The sequence below is a fragment of the Euprymna scolopes genome, chromosome 34, assembly GCF_053919585.1.
Source record: "Euprymna scolopes isolate OS-2025 chromosome 34, ASM5391958v1, whole genome shotgun sequence".
Taxonomy (NCBI): domain Eukaryota; kingdom Metazoa; phylum Mollusca; class Cephalopoda; order Sepiida; family Sepiolidae; genus Euprymna; species Euprymna scolopes.
In genome coordinates this window covers 38,129,613-38,154,277 of record NC_136515.1, presented here as the reverse complement: position 1 = coordinate 38,154,277, position 24,665 = coordinate 38,129,613, and the positions used below count along the sequence as shown (strand labels likewise).

The window sequence follows — 24,665 nt, the reverse complement described above, 5'->3', positions numbered from 1 at the left end:
GAAATTCCAAAAACCGGCACCCTGAGGAAAAAAGCTATTAGAGTAGGAAATTTTCTGGTAACTATAGACTTCCGTTATGAAGAGGTGAGTTTATACTACTAGAGGTGTAAGTCAATGGGATTTAGGTTGAGTGGCTACTAGTGTAACAAATTTATTTTAGCACATTTCGTAGGCGTAATTGTAAAACACTCAGATGTGATGAGTTTGCCAGATTGTGCAAGACCTTATCTAAATAAGAAATTATTTTTGTTTGAATTAAGGATTTGTGCCGCAGTGGTTATAGTATGTACTTAGTAAATTCAGTAATAAAGTTACTCTTCTTGATATTGAAAGGTCAATCCTCAGTATGGGCGACCCAAAATACAATTATGAATTACTTAGAACTTCTAATGGAACAATAACATTCAACCTCCTGTGATTAAATAAAGTGTTCTGCTTGAAATCCATGTAGATTCCACAGTTTGACAGAAAGATTCATAAGTTCGACAAGATAAACCTAAAGAAGGTCGGAGGTTACAATGGCCGAAACCTTATGCAAATAACATTCAAGATGAAAAAAAAACAGCCCAAAGAATCCAAATACAAAAAAAAAAAATTCTACAAAACAATCCAGCCAAACACCATGAATAAAAATTTGAAGATATAGAATAAAACCTTTTTCCAAAATGACTGGATTCAGCAATAACTCGAAAAGGGTTGATATACTGCAAAACAACTTCATGAACCAAATTATTGAAGATATAAAGAATTAAGTGTAAAAACTGTTTTTCAAAATTACTGGATTCAGCATTAAATAATCTAAAAATGATTCATTGCCGTTATACAAAAACAACTAATACTGGTTATAGTTGATGTTTATGTAAAATTATCACTTTTTATTGTATTAAATGTTTGATTAAACTTCAACAAAAACTTGTTTAGCTACAACCACTTTTCATAATTTTCCTTCCTTTCTCTGCATACCTTTGAACTAAATTTAACATCCATCAGCAAACTTTTTTCAAGAACAATGCATCTTATTTTCTTTTAATACAAAGAAGTCCCCTCTTATCAAGGCCCGGATGCCACTCGAGGATAAGGGTTAATGAGTGTACGGTAGTCAATGAGACAGTATCATAGTAATCGTTTGTGGTGGAAATTTGGTAAATTGGATTACTTAAGAGGAGAGCTCATCAAGAACTTGTTTATGTTGGACTTGAAGACGACCATATTGTAGTCAGCTGGAAAGCAGGCAAACCAAACAGTTCCAGACGCATGCAGTTCTAAGAAAGAAGTTTTGTTCATGGAATCTACGCTTAGGTTTAGGCACAGATAAACAGTGGAAGAAATTATCTCTGGAACTCAATGTCAAGGGGCTGTTTCCCATCTGCCTACAACATATCTGGTTTCAAGTCCAACTTTAACAAATTCTTGTTGAGCCATCCTCTTAATCAAATTCTGCCTAGTTTCAACCATCGTTAGCAAACCATCAGTGTTGTTTCACCGTTCATCTGACAAACGTATTAATCTTTATCTTCGAGTTGCCTTTGGTCTTTGTCTTTGATAAATGATGACTTCATTAGTACATAAAAAATTTAAAAACTTATCCCTCCTTCTCTCTCTTTTCGTCTGAGTAAAAATCTTATTTGTCAACACTTGGAATGTGTAATCAAATAATAGAGAAAATTGAATTAAAAGAAGCAACAAAAAAATGCATTTGAAGGTAAAATTATCTCGAATCTGTAAAAGAAACAGAATTTGGAACGGAATACTTTTAATCCATGGAGTAGCATGCTGTCGTTCCATCAACCATGACTAAGTAATTTGGTAATCTCCAAAAATACCGTTAGGGCTTACAACATGGCCGCCAGAAGAGTCAACAAAAAACTGCGAATAAAATATATAAAACTCGTAATTTCTGTTTTTAAAGTGGGTTGTCAATTTTCTTTATGAAATATACTTCCAAAATAAACTATTACAGTCGTTTAAAACATAATAGAAGTATTATTTTTTATTTTTTAAAAACAATGTTTACAAAATGTCTACGCACGTTCGTAGACATTTTGTAAACATTGTTTTTAAAAAATAAAAAATAATACTTCTATTATGTTTTAAACGACTGTAATAGTTTATTTTGGAAGTATATTTCATAAAGAAAATTGACAACCCACTTTAAAAACAGAAATTACGAGTTTTATATATTTTATTCGCAGTTTTTTGTTGACTCTTCTGGCGGCCATGTTGTAAGCCCTAACGGTATTTTTGGAGATTACCAGTAATTTGTATTTTAGTGCTACCCACTTAAACCTCCCTAAGAGTATAGCTTTAAAATTGAATATTATCAAGTACTTTATCCACTATGCCATGGGTCCTTGGGTGCGGTGGGGGGGGGGGCTTTGTGAGGGTAAACAAAAAATGGTTTTATAGTGACCTACGCTCCCCCCCTCATCCTAGTTAAGGAGTGGGAAACTCTATGCCTCCTGTCTCTAGATAAAATAGACAAAAATTTTTTTAATTATTACAAAATTTCAGGCAATGCTGAGTAGCGTTATTTTTCCATTCCGATGCATTTTTTTAAAATAATATTTTCTATTGTCTTAAAAGTTCGTTTGTTTTCATTTGTAATTAATTTTTGAAAATATTTTCTAAAACAAAATGGTTTCATCATAATTGGATTATTAAAAAAAAAAAAAAAAAAAAAAATGCATGGCTGCTTCTTCATTGAAAGGAATCGGATCAGTGTCAGTAAGCAAATCAACTTCTTTCTCAGTTTTAAATCTGTGTCTTTCAGAATATGAAACCCGGTAAAAAAAAAAAAATGAAAGAACCAATAAAATAATAGTAAAAATAAAATATCTAAGAAAAAATGTGATGAAAAATAAAGGTAGAATAAAAACGATTCTTTCAATTATGGATGGGCGAAAAAGATATAAAAAGAATCGACTTCTAACAAATTGTTGAAGGCACATTTAAGACGACAGCGCGTTTTCGATTACTTTCTCTCTCTCTCTCTCTCTCTCTCTCTCTCTCTCTCTCTCTCTCTCTCTCTCTCTCTCTCTCTCTCTCTCTCTCTCTCTCTCTCTCAGCCGATATCGATTTTTAATTACTTTTCAATTTTAAAAATAGTTTCTGAACTAAAAATTCTGTTTTTAAAAAGTTTTGTTTTTCACATCCAATGTTGGAGACTTTGTTCTTTTACTTCCTTTCAACGAATTCTCTAACCAATCAAATTAATTTCACTATATCATGTGATTTACTTGGAGATATTTCCGCCTTAGGCAATAATCTAACATTATCATATAAAACTGTCATAAAATGGCTGGCCACAGATTAGCGTTTATTCTGGTTGTACAAGAATGCATGTTTGTGTATACATTATGCATGTGTAATTCGTTCAGTAGCAGCATATGAAACACAAAAGTATCGGATCATCCTGTTTGAATCAGTTATTGTGTGAATTTCACTTATACCTTTAGAAAATTTATTGACCCATATGTGCTCTTCCTAGCTGTGACTGGAATAGTAGGGTAAATTAGTCACTAGGAGGGGAGTAACTAATTTGGGAGAAGGAAAACTTTGAACAAGAACTTGTTTATTTGTGTGTTGGTATACATTTGCACTATTCCTTTATTAAAATATCTATAAATGTCCCTTAAAGCTGTGCAAGCCATGAGAGGTCAAACTTATTCAGTTGGCCAAACTAGCTGGTTTGATAGGATCAATTGCATACTACAGCCCATTAATTCAGTTGTACTCTAAACCTCTAAACACAAGTTGGCAGCCATTCTATATATAATATTTATTTCAAAACTATATACGTATTTCAAAGGCGTACTAGTGGTTTCATTGTGTTGAATCAACCATATATACACTCCTATAAATTTGGGTTTTTTATTTGATATGCATATTAAAAACAAAAACCCTTTTTTCTATTTAGGTATTTATTTGCTTTCCCAGGAAAGCAAATGTGACACAAGGTCGTTTTTAATGTGGGGGGGGGGGCAGCTTCCCTAAAACAAGGGTAAAAAGGGGCCACTCTGACAGTATCCAAAAATAGTAATTGTCTCAGTATGAAGGGTTTTCCCTAGATTGATCACGGATCAATTAACTTAAGTGAAGTATCAGAACAGACACTATACTTTGAGCTATTGGATCTTTTATTCAGGCTAAAAATACAATGTAAGTTCAAGATGAACAAAAAACTTAGGCACAAGGCCAATTCCTGGCCCGAAGGCCAAGAAAGAAAAAGGGGAGCCTTTTTTTCTTTTTTATTTAAAAAGAAAATATAACTTTGTTATATATCAATCGTGGAATTGCATTCATCTGCAAAAGATCTAATTTGTATATTCTTTTAAATATTCATTTTATTAATTCCCTATTGTTTTTTTTTGTTTTTTTTTTTTTCGTTTTTTTTTTTTTTTTCGTTTTTTTTTTTTTTTTCGTTTTTTTTTTTTTTCGTTTTTTTTTTTTTTCGTTTTTTTTTTTTATATATAGCCTGATCATCTATTACGTGTAATTATATTCTTGCAAATATTTTACATGATTTATACTTGCGTAATATTTGCGTAAAAAGGTTATAGTAAACACAAACCTTTTTTATATATATATATTTATGTATGCGTATATATATTTGATTAAAAAATCTTGCCTACCAAACTACTCTGTTAGTTTTTGGTCTACAGACTTGAAACTTAATATACAGGGTATTTGAACCCATGCAAAACTTTATATTTAGGTTTTAGCCGGGAAAAATAGGTGCAAAAGTGAAATTTAAAAAATGGAATTTGCAAAGTGAAGGTCGAACGACTGCATTACGAATATGCATGACGTAACATAATAGCTATTGATTGATGTTTTAATTTTTAGCCTTGCAACAAACATGTCTTCATAGCTCAGAAATTAACATCAAAGGAAAAAGTAAATCATAAGCTAGACATTTTGGTTCGATTCTCAAATGATTTTTTTTTTTAATCATATACATATATAGTAATTTATAAAATATATATGGTGCATAAGCCTGAAGAATCCTAGAGTGGATGAAACACCGAATATTCAGTGTAGCTTAATCGCCATATATATTTTATAAATTACTAATTAGCTCTACCTACGAATTGAGCACTTTTGAAGTAAATACTTAAAGTTTACGCATAAATTTATACTTTCGTATATTAATTTTATGTGAGTAAAGGAAGTAGTTTTATATATATATATATATATATATATATATATATTTTTACTCAGCATATTGCCACTTGGAGGTAAGAGGCTACTAATTGGGACTATGCCTTAGAAAGATCAAGATGTTTATTTACGTTGCATTTGAACTTCTGCATATCAGTACAGTTTTGGAAGCAGGTAGCAGGAAGAGAATTCCAAAGTCTAACTGTTCTAGAAAATAAGTTATCTGAGTAAAAAGGTTTCTGACATTTAGGGACCTCAGCATGAAGGGGTGTGATTTTGTTGCTAAGTGAGTTTGTCGGGGATATGTATGTCAAGAGGGCACAAGTGCAATGAGTTCATTAGAGCACATTCCATTAAAATACTTGTAAAACAGGCACAGGGATGCAACATTGTGGCGATGGGACAGGGGTTGGAGCCTAGTTGACAAAGTGGGACCTATTAGATTGCAGACCCTTTTTTGGACCCTATCCAAGAGAGAGAGACTAGTGGTAGATGCACCAACCCAAATATGGTAACAATACTCCATGCATGGGCGAATAATGATCTTATAGAGGTACAGGATACTCTCAAGTGTGAGTAGTTTTCTAGCATAATAGAGAGAGCCCACCTTCCTTGTAGCAGCCTTTGTTCCAGAGGTATGGATCCCCTATATATCAAGTTTCAAATCTGTGGACCAAGGATTGACAGTAGTTTGGTAGAGACCGTTTCTCACACAGACAACATCACTTATACATACATATATATATATATATATATATATATATATATATATATATATATATATATATATATATATATATATATATAGAGAGAGAGAGAAGTTAATGTTTGTGTCTTATACAAATCGATATATTAGCAGAACATTCAAATAAAGTTAAATTACATACTTTGTCTGAAGAGTTTCACAACATAATTAAGAACGGAACTTCTGCATTTTTTTCATTGTCAACACGTGTGGATTTTGTAAACAAAAAGGAAATCTTGTTAGACTTAATGTGCCTTTTATTTGGTTTTCTTTTTTTTTCTTCCTCAATCTCTATTCCATCATATTTGTCTCTCAACCGTAATCTTAACTTCGACCCCCCCCCAATCCTCACCTTACAATTTTAAGTGTTCAGCAAGTGGACTTTAAGTATCTTTGATATGATGCAACCCAGGATTGAACTGCAGTCTCCCAACCCATTAATGAACACTCAAACCATTTTGTCAAATGGGCTGATATTAAATAACTTCAAAAGGGTTGACATGCCACAAAACAGACAACACGTAAGTTTTTAGGATCTTTGCTCTTCACCATAGGAATTGTGGGAAATGTTTTTACTCGCATTAACAAAACTCATTGAATTGTTTACTTTTGTTTGTTTTTTTTTTGTTTTTTTACTAATGAGTCACCACTTATCAAGGCCAAAAACCTTTTAAGGATAAGGATTACTTTTTGCTTTTTTTTTTAACTATTTGTTTATTATTACTAATTAATTAATATTACCTATTTTGTATTTACTAATACCATTTCTAATATTTTAGTTATGTTACCTTGTTCGTATTGTTTTGCTGTATATTTGAAACTAATCATGTGCTCTTATATCTTCTATTATACTAAAGGTGAGTTAACGTTTGTTTTGATACATTTTGACTACACAAAATACATGCTAAAATATTCCTCAGTTCTTAGAATTAAAAAAAAACAAACTTTATTCTGTTTTAATTAGTTGTAATTTATAAATATCTATCACTTTCATTCTCTTTCACTGTATATTGTTTAATGCCCTCCCCACTCTTATTTTATACATCATCTATTAAATTCACCTCTTTTACTCGCTGTAATAAAGAAAGCAAAGAATAAAAAGATTGGTTTAGTCCATTATAAACAAAAGGAAGTATCACTAAAGCACTGATACTATTCAACCATAAGAGGAAATAAATATATAGTGAGCAGAATTTTGAATTTTGCCTTTTCATATTTATTATATTTCTCTTAGTCAGTCTATTCCTCTCTTTTTTTTTAAACTACTAGGCTGATCTGGCTGAAATTTTGTATGGGCTTTTGTTATGAGATGCAGCCAACTACATATTATGGCATCTATTTGATGCACAGTTAAGGATTAATAAGGATTAGTATTTAATGCAAAAATAAGCAGTAATTCTAAGTTAAGTTTTGTCCGGTTTTAACAGGCTAAAATGTCTAGTATTCTATATTTATATGCAATTTGATTTACAAGCGTTTTTTTTCTTTATTTGCACAGTTTAACCCAAGCACATTGGTTGACCCATCGGGTCACCCCTCCTCTCTCTCTCTCTCTCTAGTTTCCATATATAAAAGAGATTAAACACAATATCATCAGATCTTAGGTTGTTTAAATGATAAACAAACTTTCCTCATTCTTTAAGCTCATATACGAGATCGATTGATCAATTTTATTCATTTTATTTTTATTTTTTTTCACTAATTACTTCCGGAACATCAAACGCCGTTGAAATATTGTCATCAAAAGCTTTAGACATTTCTATGACACTTTACTGAGAGTATTATTCGACAATTGCTCACAAATGTTTATCGTGAAGAGTGCATGGCTGTCTTCTATCTTCATCTTACTAGTTCTCATTACCACTGCAGAATTTTAGAAGCCACCTCCGTACTGTCCAATCACTACTGCTCTTGACACCGTTTGAAAGCAATTGTTGAACAAGACCCATGCGAAAGGGTTGTAGAAATATTTAAGTCTCTTGATGTCAGTATTTCAACAGTGTTAGATTTGCTCGATCTTGTAACTTGTTATAATTTTCATTCCACAAGGGAAATCAAACTAATTAAATGGATGTATATTTTAGGATCGCTTTTATACTCAAACCATGTCTTCTGTACCTAACAAACAATTGGTTATAACGTGTGCCCTTATTTACTTGCCTCCCCACAAGGGCAAAGTTAAACACTTTTTTAATGTGGAGAAATCCAGCTTTCCAAAATGTGGCACTTTATATTGGAATATAAAAAAAATAAAATTGCTTCAGTCTAGGAGGACTTATCATTCACTGATAGAAAACAAAAGATAAAGTACAGTATCAGCAGATACTACACTTTGCTCCTAGTTAAAGGGTTAAGGAAACAAGTTTATTTCCAAGTTTTTTTTTTTTTTGTTTTTTTTTTTGTTTTTTTTTTAACTTTTTCAATTAAAAAATACTTGTTCAATATCTTGCTTTTATTTGTTAATAGAGAGCTATGTGTTGAGCTAGGATTTCATTTGCTATTTTGCTCTCCATTTCAAACTTTGAGTTGTAATAGCAATGTAATCAAGCCACAGACACGTATGTAGCAGCAGTGGCATCTCACATATGCAAATGACCAAACCGTGGCATGAGGTGATGTTATAGCGGAGAAAGGAGAAAAAGAAAAGGGAGGAAAAAGGCATGTCAGCATGATAGTTTTTTTTTTTTTAATCACATCCCAGCATGAGAGACTTTTAACCACATGGCACAATTTGACAGGATTTTTAAGCACATGTTAGTGTGACAGGAAACAAGATGCAATCTGAACTTTTAACAAAATTGACAGACGACAGTGTATCGTAAGGTGAGATGCACCACGTTACAGCAAAACAGCAAGCAGCGACACTTTCTTTTGAGCAACAGACCATGGCTAGGCTTTTAAGCTTTTTTTACTTGTTGCTAAAAATGGAAATGGGGGCAGGGCCTTTTTTATTGAGTCCTAATGGATGACCTATGTCATGGTTGGAATGTCACTTCCAGAGACAGCAAGATTTATACAATTGTTTGCCTCTTTCCACCTGATGTATAAATGGGTTGAGGATCCCTTTTTATTCTTGTGCCGGTCTGCTAGTATTTACTTTGGTTTTTACACACATTTTATGAGTTGCTCATTATGTACTGCTTTTTCATTTTTTATTAAAAGCATTTTTTTAATATTTGGTCAGGGTTTATTTCTAATGAAAAGTATCTTCATGTTAAGATCTCTGACAAACACTTTTTCAGAGAAAACGAAGACACCTGAGGCTGGTGTCCAGTAAGCATTAAAGATTCTGTCGAGTAGATATTGTTGTGACTTATGTAATCATCTATATTGAATTAAAATCTGACCTCGGAATCATTGTCTCATTAAACATTAATAATGCTAATGGTATGAAGTCGGAATTTCCTCCCAGGTCAAGATAGCAACTTGTGTTCACTGAAGTGTTTTTGTAGGTTTTGTTTTAGCATTACTTGTGTATATGCTCCAAAGAGCTATGCTTCGTGCTTGAAAACGAAATTCTACCATTTATCATGCTCTTGGGCCAACCTTTCAATTGTTGGAAACATGCCAATTTAAAACCTTTATCTGTCAGCCCATCTCTTTGATGGTCGTCCCCTTGATCTTTTTTCCATGAAATCTGGTTGATATGATTCTATTACATCTGGTAGTCTGGGGAACATAGCTGGAATGGAATTTTTCTTTCTTAGGCTTTTTGCATTCGTTTGTATATGCAAGTCAATATGAAATAACATTAAAAGTGTTGATATGCTTACTATGGTTTTAACTGTTATATTGACTAATCCAAAAGGGTTGATATGTCGTAAAACAAGGAAAACGTTTGCATTGTATTTTTTTTTTTTTTTTTTTTTTTACAGATAATGAAGAAGGAAATGGAGAATCCACAATCATTTATTCAAGACATGATGTAAGTGTATTATTTTTTTTTGTCAAAATTCTTGTGTGTGACATTACAGGCACTACTAAAACAGTTTGAATAAGTTTTAAGAATTATCACTTTCTTTGATGCTCTTACACATAAGCAACAGTTAAACAAGAGATTAAAAATCTTATAAAAATACAAGCAGGAAGACCTGATGTTGCTCAGGATTGGATGGGAAACGCTGTTTATTTTAACTATGCTAATAGCACCATATATTTTTTTTCCTGATCCCCTCCTCTCCCGCCATGATTTTGCCTTCCATAATATAACTCCTCATCACCAAAACTAAGAAAGCAAAATAAATACAATTTTAAAACTTTTAATTTACAGAATTCAAACTGATGTTTTTAAAATTGTACTTCATCAAATGGATTTTTAATTCTCTCAAAATTTTAGTCTAACAAAAATGTCAGCCATTTTAATCTTTTGTTAATAGTTAAAAAAGAATGTATTATTTTAACCATTTAAATGGAATTTGAAAGCATTTAATCTATCGACTAGAAAGTCATTTTTGGCTTATGTACAAATCTATATGTAGATTGAAAGGTTGGGATGATTTTATCAATAGAGATTTAAATCATATTTCTTCAACAACATTAATTATAATTTTGTAGTGTTGCTCCTAGCTTCAAATTGTGTATTTTGGTAATGGCAACATGTTTGGAAAGTGCAAAGAACAGCATTAACAATTAATATACATGTAGTTTAATTGGTGAATAAATATGAATGGGTCACCAGTTAGCAAGTGCTAACTAAAAACATGTTGACACACCGGTTCTCACCAGATCACCAAAGTTAAGCAATGTCGAGCCTGGCCAGTACCAGATGGGTGACCATTAAGAAAGGTGAAGCGCTGTATGTACCGCGAGGTAAAATACCAGGTTGGGAAACTGGTGCGGTCTATCCTTCTCTTGAGAATAGATGAGCTTCTCTTAAGCCGTGGTAGGCAACCCATCTAGCAATGGTGTCACGATAAAAAATACCTTTGATAGCCCTAAAGAAGCATCAAGTATTCAGTTACAGACAAGATTTGAATTACACTACAAACTCGTGTAGTAAGTTCAATCTTGACTGCAGCTGCAGGTTACGCTAAAAACATGAACAGTTTTGTAAATGAAAAATTGGAAACAAAATTTTATAAAATAGTTTCATATTACAATTTTATAAGAAAAAAAGTTTTTTCAATTAGCAAATATTCATTTATGTAAACGTGTGTTTGGTAAAGAAAGTTGAGTAAATAGTTACAAATAAAAATATTTATAGTGTGAATATATGTTATGTAATATGCGTATATGAGTATTTGGTATTGTGTATGTGTCAGTTTACCTTGTTCTTGTGCATATAGCATTTGTTTCTGTTCACCTGACTTTTGTAAGAATGTGTGTGAGATGAATAAGGCTATTTGTGAGTTGTTGAATCCTGTTTATCTTGCCTCCTCCTCCCTGCAAAAGATGGGAAGGGGTTAAAAGACAATTCTTGGATTCCTGTTCAATCTAGTTTTTGGTTTTTATCTCCTCATTTTTAAAGGAGTTCCTAAGTTCGTGTTAGTTTATTATTTTGACTTGTTACTTTTTGGGGTTTGAAACAATTTTTATTGGTCGAAAATATACATTCATTAACACATTCATGTGAAATTCACTTTTGGAAGTGATGAAGAAAGTGAATCCAAACGAAGCAGAGAAAGACTGTAAGCTATTAGAGCAAGTTTTTTTTAGTTGTTTTTTAATGTTGTTGTTTTTTTTGTTTTTTGTTTTTTTTCAGCATTTATTCAAATAACTTTCTGATTTAGTCAGTACAGTTTTACAGCATTTTGGTTCAATTCATAGAATATTCAGGATAAATTTGTATACCTTTTTAGAAAGAAAGAAAAAAATTTTTAACTGAGCAAATAATTATTCTCAAAATCCAAATCTTTATTTCTTTGGAATAATGTGAATTAAGCACCAGTTTTTATTATCACAAGCAAATTTTGTATCAGTTTTGAATTTTCTTTATCATTGTATCCTTTTTTTTCATTTTGATTCACTGTTCTTTTTATTTCTGCTTGTGTTTCAGAAAGTTTTACCAAAAGACTTTGCAACTGAGGTACGCGGTTCCATGGACATTCAAAGATTCATCAATCAGTCAGTACTTCTTTTAGACTCCAATGAAACCAATGTTGACAAAATCATTGATGACCTTCTCAAAAACATGCTTGGTACTGAGTTGGTAACAGAAGCAAAATCGCTTCTTTTTACTCATGATAGCAGTAAGTCTCATCTTGTGCTTTCTTTAATGTGTGTGTGTGTGTGTGTAGTTGCTTTTCAATTTTATGTCTTTTTTACGTTTGTTTCAAAATTTTTGAGATGAGGGTTGATTATTTGTATTTGAATTTTTTGAATGACTGGGTTTTATTTTTACGTTTTGGTCATTGTAATCTCTGACCTCAAGTGCATTTTGTTGAACTTGAGAATATTTCTATTGAACTTGAGAATCTACATGGAATTTCAAAAGGAACTCTTTATTTGATCCACTGAGGTAGCATCTTCTCATTCCATCAGCCATAACTGAGTAGAAGTCCTAAGTAATTCTGCAATTGTATTTTTGAGTGTTACCTTTCTTCGGGGGGTTAATGGTTCAATCCTCAGTGCAAGCGATACTCAAAAATACAATTACAAATTACTTATGACTTCTGCCCATATAATTATGAGTGTCTAGCCTCATTGATATGCAAATTAAGATGTGATGAAACCTTATCATTTGTTACCTTTTCGTGTCCTATCGGTTGGGTTTCAAGTTCTGAGTGTCGCACATGCCACCCTTGGCAGCCTGCTTCTGTGACTGCAGTCACAACCCATTCATGGCTGATGGGACAAGAACATGCTACCTCTGTGGATTAATAAAGGGCTCCATTCAAAATCTGTGCAGATTTCTGCGTTTGACATGATACACCTAAAGAAGGTCGAAGGTTACATTGATCGAAACATTAAAATAAAACTCAAAAGAATCATAGTCATAAAAATCCAAATAATCCAGTTTTTTTGTTTTTTGTTTTTTTTTTTGTTTTTTTTTTATATTTTCAAAAAATGTCTGTATCCATTTTTTTTTTTTTTTAAATTTTATGAGTCACCATTTATCGAATCCTAAAGTCTACTCAAGAATAAAGGTACATGAGATGAATAAATTGACTGGAGAACATTAAAAATCTGCATACAACCCACTCAAATAAACAACTTACCTAGAAAACAGCAATTTTCTCCTCTTCGTCAGAAACATCACTCATGGAATGTGAGGACAAAATGATTAAATAGGAAGTGCAAGCTACTTTTGGAATTTATGAGATGATGATTTGGAATGTTCAAACTAATGTTTTCATCTTGGATGTTATATTTTTGCGTTTCAGCTGATGTAACCGCAGACCTTCTTTAGGTGCATTTGTTCAAACTTGGGAATCTATACAGAATTTGGAATGCTATGAAATTGTGTTCTATGAACAATGACTGAGTAGAAGTCTTAAATAATTCATGATTGTACTTGAGCCACACGGCAGTATCTACTCGTATAACTGAAAGAAAATTGCATTCATGGGAGATAAATCTTAAGAAAACACTGATCTCTATTGACACAATTGTGTGACTATTTTGTGTGTGTATTTCTCATAAAATTAGTTCTTGTCCGAAATTCCTCCATATTAAAAATAAAGAAAAATCTGTATAATGAATATATCTATAATGAAACGAAAATATTATATTCCAAAAATCATGTAAATCGATCAAATAGGTTTATTTTTATAAAAAAATAATTGACTAACGGGAATTTGTAGGCATTATAACAAATCTAGTATGAAATTTTGGTGAGTTATGGCCCTTTGTATTTAGATTTTTTTTTTTTAATTGGTGAGCGAGATAGTCACTTCTCAGATACACATTTATTTTATTTTAAAATTAAGGTAGCCTGATCAATTTACGTAATTTTAGGAATATAATATTTTCATTTTATCACAGGTGTATACATCATATAAATATTTTTCTTTATTTTTGTATTTTCATTATAGAGGAAAATCTGGACCAGAACTGAAAAATTTTATTACAAATTTAATCCATCAGAATGCATTTAAAAAAAATTCAGCTATTATATTTTTTTAAGTGCAAAAAAGAATTAATTTACAACTCTTAAGAATTTAAAAAGATCTTGAAAGCAAAATAGAATAGTCATTCCAATTTCAAAATTCTTTGTAAAACTTCATGTATAATGAAATTAATACCATTCTTTTACAGAATGAATTCCTTTAGGAATGAAATACAAATGTATGTGTGTAGGAGAGGCATTCCAAAAGTAATGCCTCCTATTTTTTATTCAGCCGAAATGGATCAAAGGGGATTGTAAATTGCATTGTTATGACTAAACTTATGTATTCATGACCTTAAAGTTTCATCTCTTTGTTGCAGATATTGATGGTGTAAGACTCCAAGAAAACAACCCGTCATAGATGTGCATCAGAAGCAGAGATGTAACATTGAATTCTTGGCAAATGTATTTGAGAATGGTGGGGACTTTAGATAAATAAATTCTTGGGCATGAAAGGTCATTAAATAATACCACTCCTGTCTTCATAGCTCTAAAACATTTAGTTAAAAAAAAAATAAATGAATAAATAAGAGACTTATGAAATGACCCTCATATATTGATACATTATCATCAGGTTCTATTCAGTTATTTTAAATGAAACTGTTTTTTGACTTCTGCTTTCTGTTTAGTAATACTAATAAATTCCAGTTTAATGCATTTGGTTTATATTTTTGAAATTTTGAATAAACAAACTGTTTGGAAACAATATTAAGATACTTGTACTTGTTGTGCCATTTACTTGGGGTGGGATGCACCAGCTTTAATCATGTTAACCACATCGTGCATCAATGCCATCTACCCTCGTCAATTAGAAGTAGTCAGTGGCATGATCTAGTCATTTGTGATTCCCGCATCTGACACCAAATACAAGTTCATATTTGCAGATGCAAATAGTTTATTAAAAATCATTCAATTTAAAAAAAAAAAATTTTTTGTTTTCTTAATTTCATTATCAGAGAAAGTTTTTTTTTTTTTTTTTTTTTTTTTTTTTTTTCATAAATAAAATGTTGATGGCCCATGTATCAAGGCTCTGTGCCGGTGTTGTTGCACACTGCAGTATAGACATGAACTCTTTACTTTGAACTTTTTTAAGCACAAGGTCATAACATAATGAGGATTGGTAAAAAGCTCCGAGTAGCATCTTTAATAAAATAATAAAAATTCTTTTGTTTTTTGTGCTTTGTTCCTTGTTTTTTTCTGCATTTTAAAACTTTTTGTTTTTGTCCCATTTGCATAGTTCATCAGATGCGCAGAACACTTCAGTCTAGCTGCCTGGGAAGTGGAGGTGGTTTTGATTATGATCAAAGCTGGATATGCACCATGTAAGTATAAGATGCCTTTTTTGTGTTACTTCATACTAACGACGTCGCTTATATACATGAATGAAAAGAGTTACAATGTAAAAAATGTTACTGAATCTTTTAGATGAGGATTATTTGTATTCTTTGAAAATACTAATCTCATCCAGAGTGTTATTTTCACAATGTTTCAGTTGAAAAAAAAAATAAAACTATATATATATATATATATAGAGAGAGAGAGAGAGAGGAAACTCCAGGTCTTCCATATGAGGTGTATACGTAGGATACTTGGTATCACATGGCAGGACAGAGTGAGTAATACTGATGTTCTGCAGAGAGCGGGCATCCCATCCATTTACTCCCTACTGCGTGAGCGATGTCTTCGCTGGCTGGGCCATGTGCGCAGGATGGATGATGGGCGCATCCCTAAAGACCTTCTCTATGGCGAGTTTGCCTCAGGCTCAAGAAAGAGGGGGCGAACCCATCTTCGCTACAGGGATGTCTGCAAGCGTGACATGAAGGCTCTCTCGGTGGACAGGAATACATGGGAAGCCTCTGCAGCTGACAGAACTGCCTGGAGGAAAATGATACGCCAGGGGATTATCATCAGCGAGAGGACCCTCCATGTTGAAAATGCCGCAAAGAGAGCTAGGAGAAGAGCGAGTGTACAGGCGGAACAGCCGGACGAAGCGGCAAATTGCATAACAACCTTCGTATGTCAAGGCTATGGCAGACTATGCAAATCAAGAATTGGTCTCTAGTCACACAAAAGGATGCAAACAGGCAACATCTTAATACGGCGCTGATCCATGGTCGTTTTGACTGACGGATGCCACACACAAATAAATAATAAGTAGTAAGATTGTACCTTTAGAAACCTTTAGAAACAAAATGGGTTTAAGGTTCTTAAAATTCATACTAGAATCGGATGCTTGGCATAGTGAATAAAGTACTTGATTCTGAAGATCAAAGGTTCGGTCCTCAGTGCAGAGCACACTCAAAATACAATTGCAAATTACTTGGGACTTCTACTCAATCATGGCTGATGGAACACGGGCATACTACCCCTGTGGATTAAATAAAGGATTCCATTCAAAATTCCATCCAAATTCCAGAATTCAACAAATGAAGGTTGGAGGTTACATTAAAACGTAAAAATAACTCAAGATGAAAACAGTAGTCTGAAGAATGGAGATAATGCAAAAAGTGAAAAATGTTTCTGGCATTTAACAAATTTTTCACAAGAAATATCAAGAAAACCCAATGTTGCTCAGGATTTCATGATGAACCCTTTTTTTTTTTTTTTTACTATGCTCATAGCATTATATTATTATCAATTTTTATACAATGTTTCATCCAAAGATTATTTACAATTTACATGACTAACAGATGCATTTAGGCAACTCTTATTTCAGTCATAGGAATTATTTTTGAGTTGAAAAAAAAATACACACTCAAGTTGGATTATTGCGTCGTTTTTTTCACTAACCAACAAACTCATACCTTACATCCAAAAACCAAAATATCTTTAAGTAAAAAAAATTTGTCTTTCATTCTGCTACTTTGGATTCCCAACAACTGAATTTACATGATTGCACTAACAACTACTTTAAGAAGGACAAATTGAGGAAACGCAGCCGAGATTTGCTGGTAGTCATTGCCGTGTTGTTGAAAAAGAGTTATATTAAATTTCCTGTGAGATTACAAGAAATTGTCTTAGTAAATATAGTAGCAGCAGCAATAGTCCTTTTTGTTTTTTGTTTAGTCTATTTCAACTACAGAATTGTTATGGTTATGCATGTATAGCTATTCAATATCATTTCTTTAGCAGGAAGAAGACTGCAAAAATATTTTGTATAAAATCAGCTTAAGATTCAAATCAAATGCTTGAAATATTTTAAATCCAATCAGAGAACTTAATTATTTTTTTCTAAAATGAAAGAGAAACTAACCATTAAGAAAAAGATTTTGTCAAATCCTTAACAAGCTGGCTTCTAGGCATACCCTCAATCGGTGAGAAATATTAATCCACATAGATAGAAAATAAGACAGTGTGCCTCCAATTCTACTAGATTAGGCTGTCTGAAAATATCAGCTTCCTGACTTAAATGCACCAAACATGTTATTTTTCCCCCCCTCTGCAAAGTCAAAAGCAAAAACGATTTTCTCTACAAAACAAGCAAACTAAACACCATGAATAAAATATTTGAAAATTAAAACAACTTGAAGCATAAAAACTTTTACCTAAGCAACTGAACCTGAAAAGGGTTGATACGTCGTAAAATGACACGATCAAATCAAACCAAACCCCCATGAATAAATATTTGAAGATATAAAAAACTTGAAGCACAAAATCTTTTTTCCAAAATTACTGGATTTATCAATAAAATGTGAAAAGGGTTGATATGCCATAAAAGTAAATAAAAACAAACCAAACAGATTGTGTGATGAATTACCACAGAAATATTAGTTTTATTAGTGCTAGTATTTTTATAATGCAGAATATATCAGTTATCAGTTTTTGTTTTTTTATTTGCTTTGAAGGGAGATAAATTTAGAATTATTGACAGAAAAATTGTGGAGAGTAAGACGACTCACAAAAGCAGCCCATATGTTCGACAACAATGATCTACTAAGCAGACATTGTGTAGAATTTAATACAATATGAAAACCAATAATTGTAAATAACAAATAAGGTCACTATTTAAAAGAATATATTGAGTAATATGTACTAATAAGTACTAAGATTGTACATCTAAAAACAAGAACCGGGTTGAGGCTGCTAAAATTTGTACTAGAATTTTCTACAAAAATCTGTGGAATAATTGATAAAGTACTAAGTAAAATCCAGTTCTACATGACGCTCTTCTATAGGTTGAAGGTTCAATCCTTAGCGCTGGTGATACCATAAATATAATTGTGAATTACTTAAGACTTCAACTCTTGTGTCTGACAGAATGAGAGCATGCTACCTCTGTGAATTAAATAATGGGCTCCATTCAAATTTCTTGAGTTTCACAGAAAGATTCCCAAGTTCGACAAGATACACCTGATGAAGGTTGAAGATTACACAGACTGAAACGTTGTGAGAATAACATTCAGGATGAGAACAGTAGTCCAAATAATACAAATAATCCCAGAAGTTTATCATAACGTTCATATCAGCCAAATAAATTGGCTTATTCTCCAGAAACTTCCAAGCTTAATGTATTAACGGTTTCCTCAAAATTTGCATCTTAGAGTTTATTAATCTCTTTTTTGTAATGATTTCTGTTAAAGGGAGATAATTATAACATAAATCATGTATCCGATTTGGAGTCGGGAACTTTGACAGGAGTGTGGAAATGTGTTGAATTTTACCCTGGACATTGATTGTTGAAAGTGGAGAATAGTTAACATCTAATTTGGGAAGTGCAGAATAGTTAAAAATTGATTAACCACATAAAGGTATGCATTGTTTTTATTTACATTAGAACAGATACCATACTCTGGTCCTTGTTTACAGTATAAGAACTGGAATTTTTTTTTAATTTGCTGTTTTATTTTTTTATTTAATGTAATTTTTTTTTCTTTATTTTACAGGTGTAGCATGCCTTCAATTCTAACAAGTAAAGTTGGTATTGTCCGCCTTCGCCAGCCAGCTAACTTTGGTACAACTGCTGAGGAAATTTACTTTTTAGTCTTAGTCGTAACACCAACAAAGGAGGTAAGAAACTTCTAAAATAATTTAAAGTTCCATAATATTAGTGATCAGAGCTGTGTTTGATCCCAGTTACCATTATCTCTACATTTTGGTCCCTTTATTGCCAATCTCAAACACAAAAGCAGATAAAGTGGCCAACAGTTTCCAGCAAATAGGAATGCAAAGTTTTTACAGCTAAACTGCACTGTCACATTATATTCTTGGGAGATCTGCATAACTCAAATATCCACCCAAGTTGAATGAAATGTTCAGAAATTGGAGATGGCATCTCAAATACATACAATTTGGTGTTACCAGATCAGGCTGTCTGAAGATATTGGCTCCCTGACTTAAAATGTATTAAACATTTGATGTTATTGTTTTTTTTTTCCTTTACAAAACTCAATTATGTTTTGCAAAGGCAAAATTAAAATCAATAATTTTTATGTTTCTGTATTTTTTAGATAAGGATTGATTATTCATATTATTTGAGTACTTTGGGACTACTGTTCTCAATTTGAGTGGGTTTTTTTTTTTCACAACATAATATCAAATCGGTACGGACTCTAATTAATACAAAAATGGAAGTCCGCAGGAACTCATGGCATAGCGGATAAAGTACTAGGTAAAATTCAGTTGTAAGCTACGTTCTTCTGGTTCCATCCTCAGTATGGACAACACTCAAAATACAATTGTAAATTAAGACTTCTACCTAGTCATGGCTAACAGAACAAAGCATTAAATAACTCAAAAAGGGTTGATGCACTATAAAAGAACAAAGTATTGTTACCAAATCTGGCCAGGAACTGCTTAGATCTTCCTATTCTGCCTTGATAGTTCAAAATCGGCTTTGAAACCTAATAGGCAATGCCTTTCTCTCCTTCCTGCAACCTATTTTCCACAGGAGAGATGTTGTGAGCCTCTCTCTGCTCAATTATTATTTTTATGGCAAGTGTTCATTTGAGCTTCAATATATGGTTCCCCCATCCTGCTAAACTTTCGCAAAAATCACTCGTCTAACTATAATGATTATCAACAATTTCTCCCATTCTTTATCTGCACCAAAGTTCTTTTCCTAGAACTGCCCGCCTGGGAAACTCTGTTCAGCTGGCCTGCTTTCAAGCTATAAAATAGTCCAGTGTAAACAAGTTTTTATTTAGCTGTCCCCTTAATTAATCAAATTATATCCAATTTTTATCACTAATGATCACTATACTTGATGACCACTGTGCATTTGTTAACTCTTATCCTCAAGTGGCTTTAGGACCTTGAAAAGTGGGGACTCTCTTGCAAAAAAGAAAAAATACAACTAAACCAAATACCATGAATAGATATTTAAAGATATAAAGCATATTAAACCGTTTTCCAAATTTACTGGATTTGGCATTAAATAACCCAAAAAGAGTTGATATGCCATAAAACAAACTCAACACATGCAAATCTTAAAGAACAGCATATTAACCAGTAGGGCATTTTCTCTGTCAACCAAAGGAAAGGGTTATTTATACAGTGTGATGTATAGGCATTATACCTGTCCAGTGAGAGTTGAAAGTATTTGTTGCATGGAGAGAAGTGAGATTATGGATGTGTAACATGTCTTAAAGACAGGCATAGATTTTGTACTCCAGAGGGAGATTAAATTTAGATAGTGTAGCCAGATGTGTGCAGAAGAGAAGGGGATGAGAGAAGCTGAGGTGTTTTAAACAGTTTCTCCGTGGAAGCCATTGTAATGAGACACCACTAATAATGTAGAAATATTGATAATTTAAGTAGATGTTACTTCAATATCTCTGTTCATGTACATCACTCATTTCAGTTAGAATGTTAAGAAGTAAATAATTAGCAAGTCTAGTAATCCAAGGGAAGATTAGTCTCTCTCTTCTGAGTCTATTTTCTCTAAATAAAACCTTGCAGAAGTCTCTTTGTGTCCTCTTCTTGTAAAGAAACTTATTTCTATAGCAACAATGAAACAAAATGGCGACAATGAGGAAATTAAAAAAAAAAAAAACTTATAAACACCTTGTACGTATTTATAAAGGATTTTATTTTGTTATTGAAAATGTTACAATATGAAAGTGCAATATATTTTTTGACATATGGAGGAGGAGGGAATAGAGAGAAAAGTTTTAAAATATTTTACATGTTGAACTCTATTTTGTTGCTTTCATCCTGAGCAGTATATGGTAGCCATGCTATTTAAAAGCCTTTTGTCTTTTAAAAAAAAAAATTTTTTTTTCCTCCCTCAGAAATCAACAAAGACTGATTACGAAATTGGTCGTACATTCGCCACTTTGTTTAGCAATTCTGAATTCCGCCAAGAAATTCATCATGCCTACAACGAGGAACAGTTCTTTGCAGTGATGAAAAAATTTGCAGACAAACTGACCTCCACAGCGACAATAAATCTGCAAGTGGATGAAAATATCCCAACAGTAAGTAAAACATTTTCATTGTTTGAACTACCGTTCACATCTTGGATGTTATTCTCATGCTAAATGTGACTTTACAATTCAGAACTATAAAAATCTCATCAGCAGCTTTTAAGACAAACAATGAAACAATTAAAATCTGAGTAAAAGTTAGCAAAATATCTGACATAATCTATATATTAATATGATAGCATGTGTTATTTTCTGTATCGCGTTTTCATCCAGGTCGTTTAATTATGTACATCCATTTCTTGTCATAAATAATTTTGCCAAGAATTCATAAGTTTTGGTTTCAGTTTCGATTACAGCTGATGGCACTTAAGTCATCTATTTTTTTTATAAATAATTTTATCAAGAATTCTTAAGTTTTGGTTTCAGTTTTGATCATGGCTGAAGGAGCTCAAATTATATATATATATATTCATAAGTTTTTATTTCAGTTTTAATTCAAGCTAATACACCCAAGTCATATGGATATATTTTTTTTATTTTTGAAATCGCAACTTTATAATATAATAGAACAATTAATTCTATAATAATATATATGAAATCTGCAATAATTAAAATATCATATTTAAGCATACTTTGACCAGGCTTTGTCGCTATATAGATAGACATATATATATATATATATATATATATATATATATATATATATATATATATATCTATACATCTCTCACTATCTATCTTGATCTCTCTCTATCTATATCTCTGTCTCTGTCTGTCTCACGCTGTCTCTGTCTGCCTCTCTCTCTCTCTCTATATATATATATATATATATATGTGTGTGTATATTATACACACGCACGATATATATATATATATATGTATATTATACACACACACACTATATATATATATATATAACTTATGTTTTTTTTTTATTTCGGTTTCGGTTCCAGGTAATGCACCCAGAATATATGGATATATTTTATTTTATTTTTGAAATCGCAACTTTATAATATATAAAAATCGATAGAACATTAACTGTATAATAATATATACGAAATCAGCAAGAATTAAAACATTTTATTTAAGCGTACATTATGACCGGGCTTTACCGGGCATTCGTGCTAGCTTAGATAAATACTTTTTCAGTTTTAACAAAAAAGCTACAATGATATCAGAGCATCTCCATTTACACTGAACATCTACAGAATGCCAACATCAATATATTACATATGAATGAATCCCCTAGAATTTCCACAGGACTCACTAATATGACATAATCTTGATAAAAATCAGCAACAGGGAAATTAGAACTAAGAGACATCAGCAGGGACCATGAAGAGGCATGAGGTCAGAGTCTGGGTATTGTCAGTTGCAAAATAAAAAGATAATTTTTATATGATTTGTTGCTGTTGTGTTATTTTATCAGAGGGAAGAACTTTGCAAGAAAATAACACGAAAATACGAATCGAGTTATACTCTCTTCATACTAAATGCACCTTTATAATTCTGACAAAATTTTTAGCCAATGTAACATCGATATTTTTCAGGTATGTCTTGTTGAATGGAATCTGTAATTTAATCCTTGAGGGGTAGTTGTTATTTACTTCTTCCCACTGCAGGAGACACAAGGTTAGGAAGGTGGGGAGAGTCAAACTAGTGCCCCTAAAGGATGGCCTTTTAAAAATTGCTCGAGCAGCCATCATCATTTTCTGGTCGGAGCGCCTCAAACAGTAATAAACTTCTTCCACCCAAAAGGCAGGAGACAATAACCTGAGAGGGTGGATTACTCTGATAAAATTTCTTGGATCAACTCCTCAAATTGTTTTATACTAAAAAAATATATATATATTTCTTTTTAGTAAAAAAAAAAAAGAAAAATAGTGCATAAGTGCTCAGTAAAATAGTGCATAAGTGCTCAGTAAAATAGTGGTATCTGCAGCTTTTAATAACATTACAAATAAGTCAACCATAAACTAATAATTAACCGAATTTGCTAATCAAGACTTTTTATAACATTTTAATTATCCAATCAGAATTATTAATTTAAATTTTACGGGTGGATGATTCTGTTTTAGACAAAATTGATTTTGTTTTTGTATCAAAATTCAATTGAGATTTTTTTAAATGAAATGTTTTTTCAAAAATGAAAATGTTTGAAATATTATTTTTGTTTCTTTCTTTCTTTTTAGCAATCAGTCTTTAAAAGTTGTGGTTTCATGCATGGCCTTTTGGAAGACCTCCGAAGAAGAATTCCACATTATATTTCCGATTATAAGGACGGTGAGGCAGATTTTAAATTATTCATTCCCATTAGCATTATTAAAAGAAACAAAATTATAGAATCAATCAGTAGTTCTTTAGAATAAATCTGCAAGAAAAAAAAATATTTTGAGTAGCTAGTGCTACCATATCAGGTTGTCTGAAGATACTGCATTTCTGACTTAAGATGCACCAAACATTAATGTTACTGTTTTTGCTTTCCTTTTGCTTTGAAACACTCAATCATGTTCTGCAAAATAAAAAAACGAGTTTTCTTTCTCCAAAATAATAAAACCAAACATCATGAATAAATATTTGAAAATATAAAGAACTTGCAGCATAAAAACATTTTTCCAAAATGACTAGATTCGCCATTAAATAAGCCTAAAAGGGTTGATATGCCATAACACCAACCAAACCATCTATTTTAAATAATCCCCTCTTTGACCAGCCAGTAGTTTTGGAAGTAGTTAGAGGTGAACGCATAAGAATAATTAGTCATTTTTTTTTTTTTTTTTAAATCTCCAAAGAATCCACAACCAGTCTGAATATTAAGACTTTAAAATAAAGAGCTTTGGAATTCTAAAAGTTGGGTCTGATAATTTGCAACTCCAGTTTTGATGAAGCTATTCTGTTATTGAGTCAATGTCACTAAGGTCAAAGTGATTATCAGTGGTTGTAGTGTTAAAAATCTCCAAGAAAGAGGAAATTCCTCTGTTCTGTTTGTAGAAACGAAATCTAGTGCAGTTACATTTTTTTGTGGTACTTTCAAGCATTGGGTACACAATGATTGCAGTGAAATTACTTGTAGGTTGAAAGATGAGAATCGGTTTGTGTACAAGAACGCAGGGAGAGGATGTAATACCAAGGATTAGTAGTAGATGTACTAAGTGCAGAGAGGTTTTTCCATAATTAACCAGCAGAGCATTCCCATTGTCTACCAAGAGAAGAATCTATCAGGCATATGTACAAAGTGTAATGTTGTATGAAAGTGAAATTTGGCCAATGAGAGTTAAGAAGATATGTCACATGGAAATATATATTGTGAAAATGATACAATTGATATTCGTCTTAAATTAGATCAGAT

At 32.0% G+C, this 24,665-nt stretch overlaps 1 protein-coding gene across 13 annotated transcripts in view; it reads left to right on the top strand.

The window, feature by feature from the left end:
• The window catches only part of LOC145259180 (solute carrier family 4 member 11-like), a 533,927-nt gene that overhangs the window by 427,912 nt on the left and 81,350 nt on the right, over positions 1-24,665 (top strand). For all 13 annotated transcript variants that reach the window (XM_080116942.1, XM_080116953.1, XM_080116950.1 and 10 more), the window contains 6 exons: positions 9,781-9,830; positions 11,901-12,093; positions 15,190-15,274; positions 18,836-18,959; positions 21,182-21,367; positions 23,509-23,599. In XM_080116942.1, coding sequence (XP_079973068.1) covers positions 9,781-9,830; positions 11,901-12,093; positions 15,190-15,274; positions 18,836-18,959; positions 21,182-21,367; positions 23,509-23,599 — 729 coding nt within the window. The remainder of the gene's footprint in view (positions 1-9,780; positions 9,831-11,900; positions 12,094-15,189; positions 15,275-18,835; positions 18,960-21,181; positions 21,368-23,508; positions 23,600-24,665) is intronic.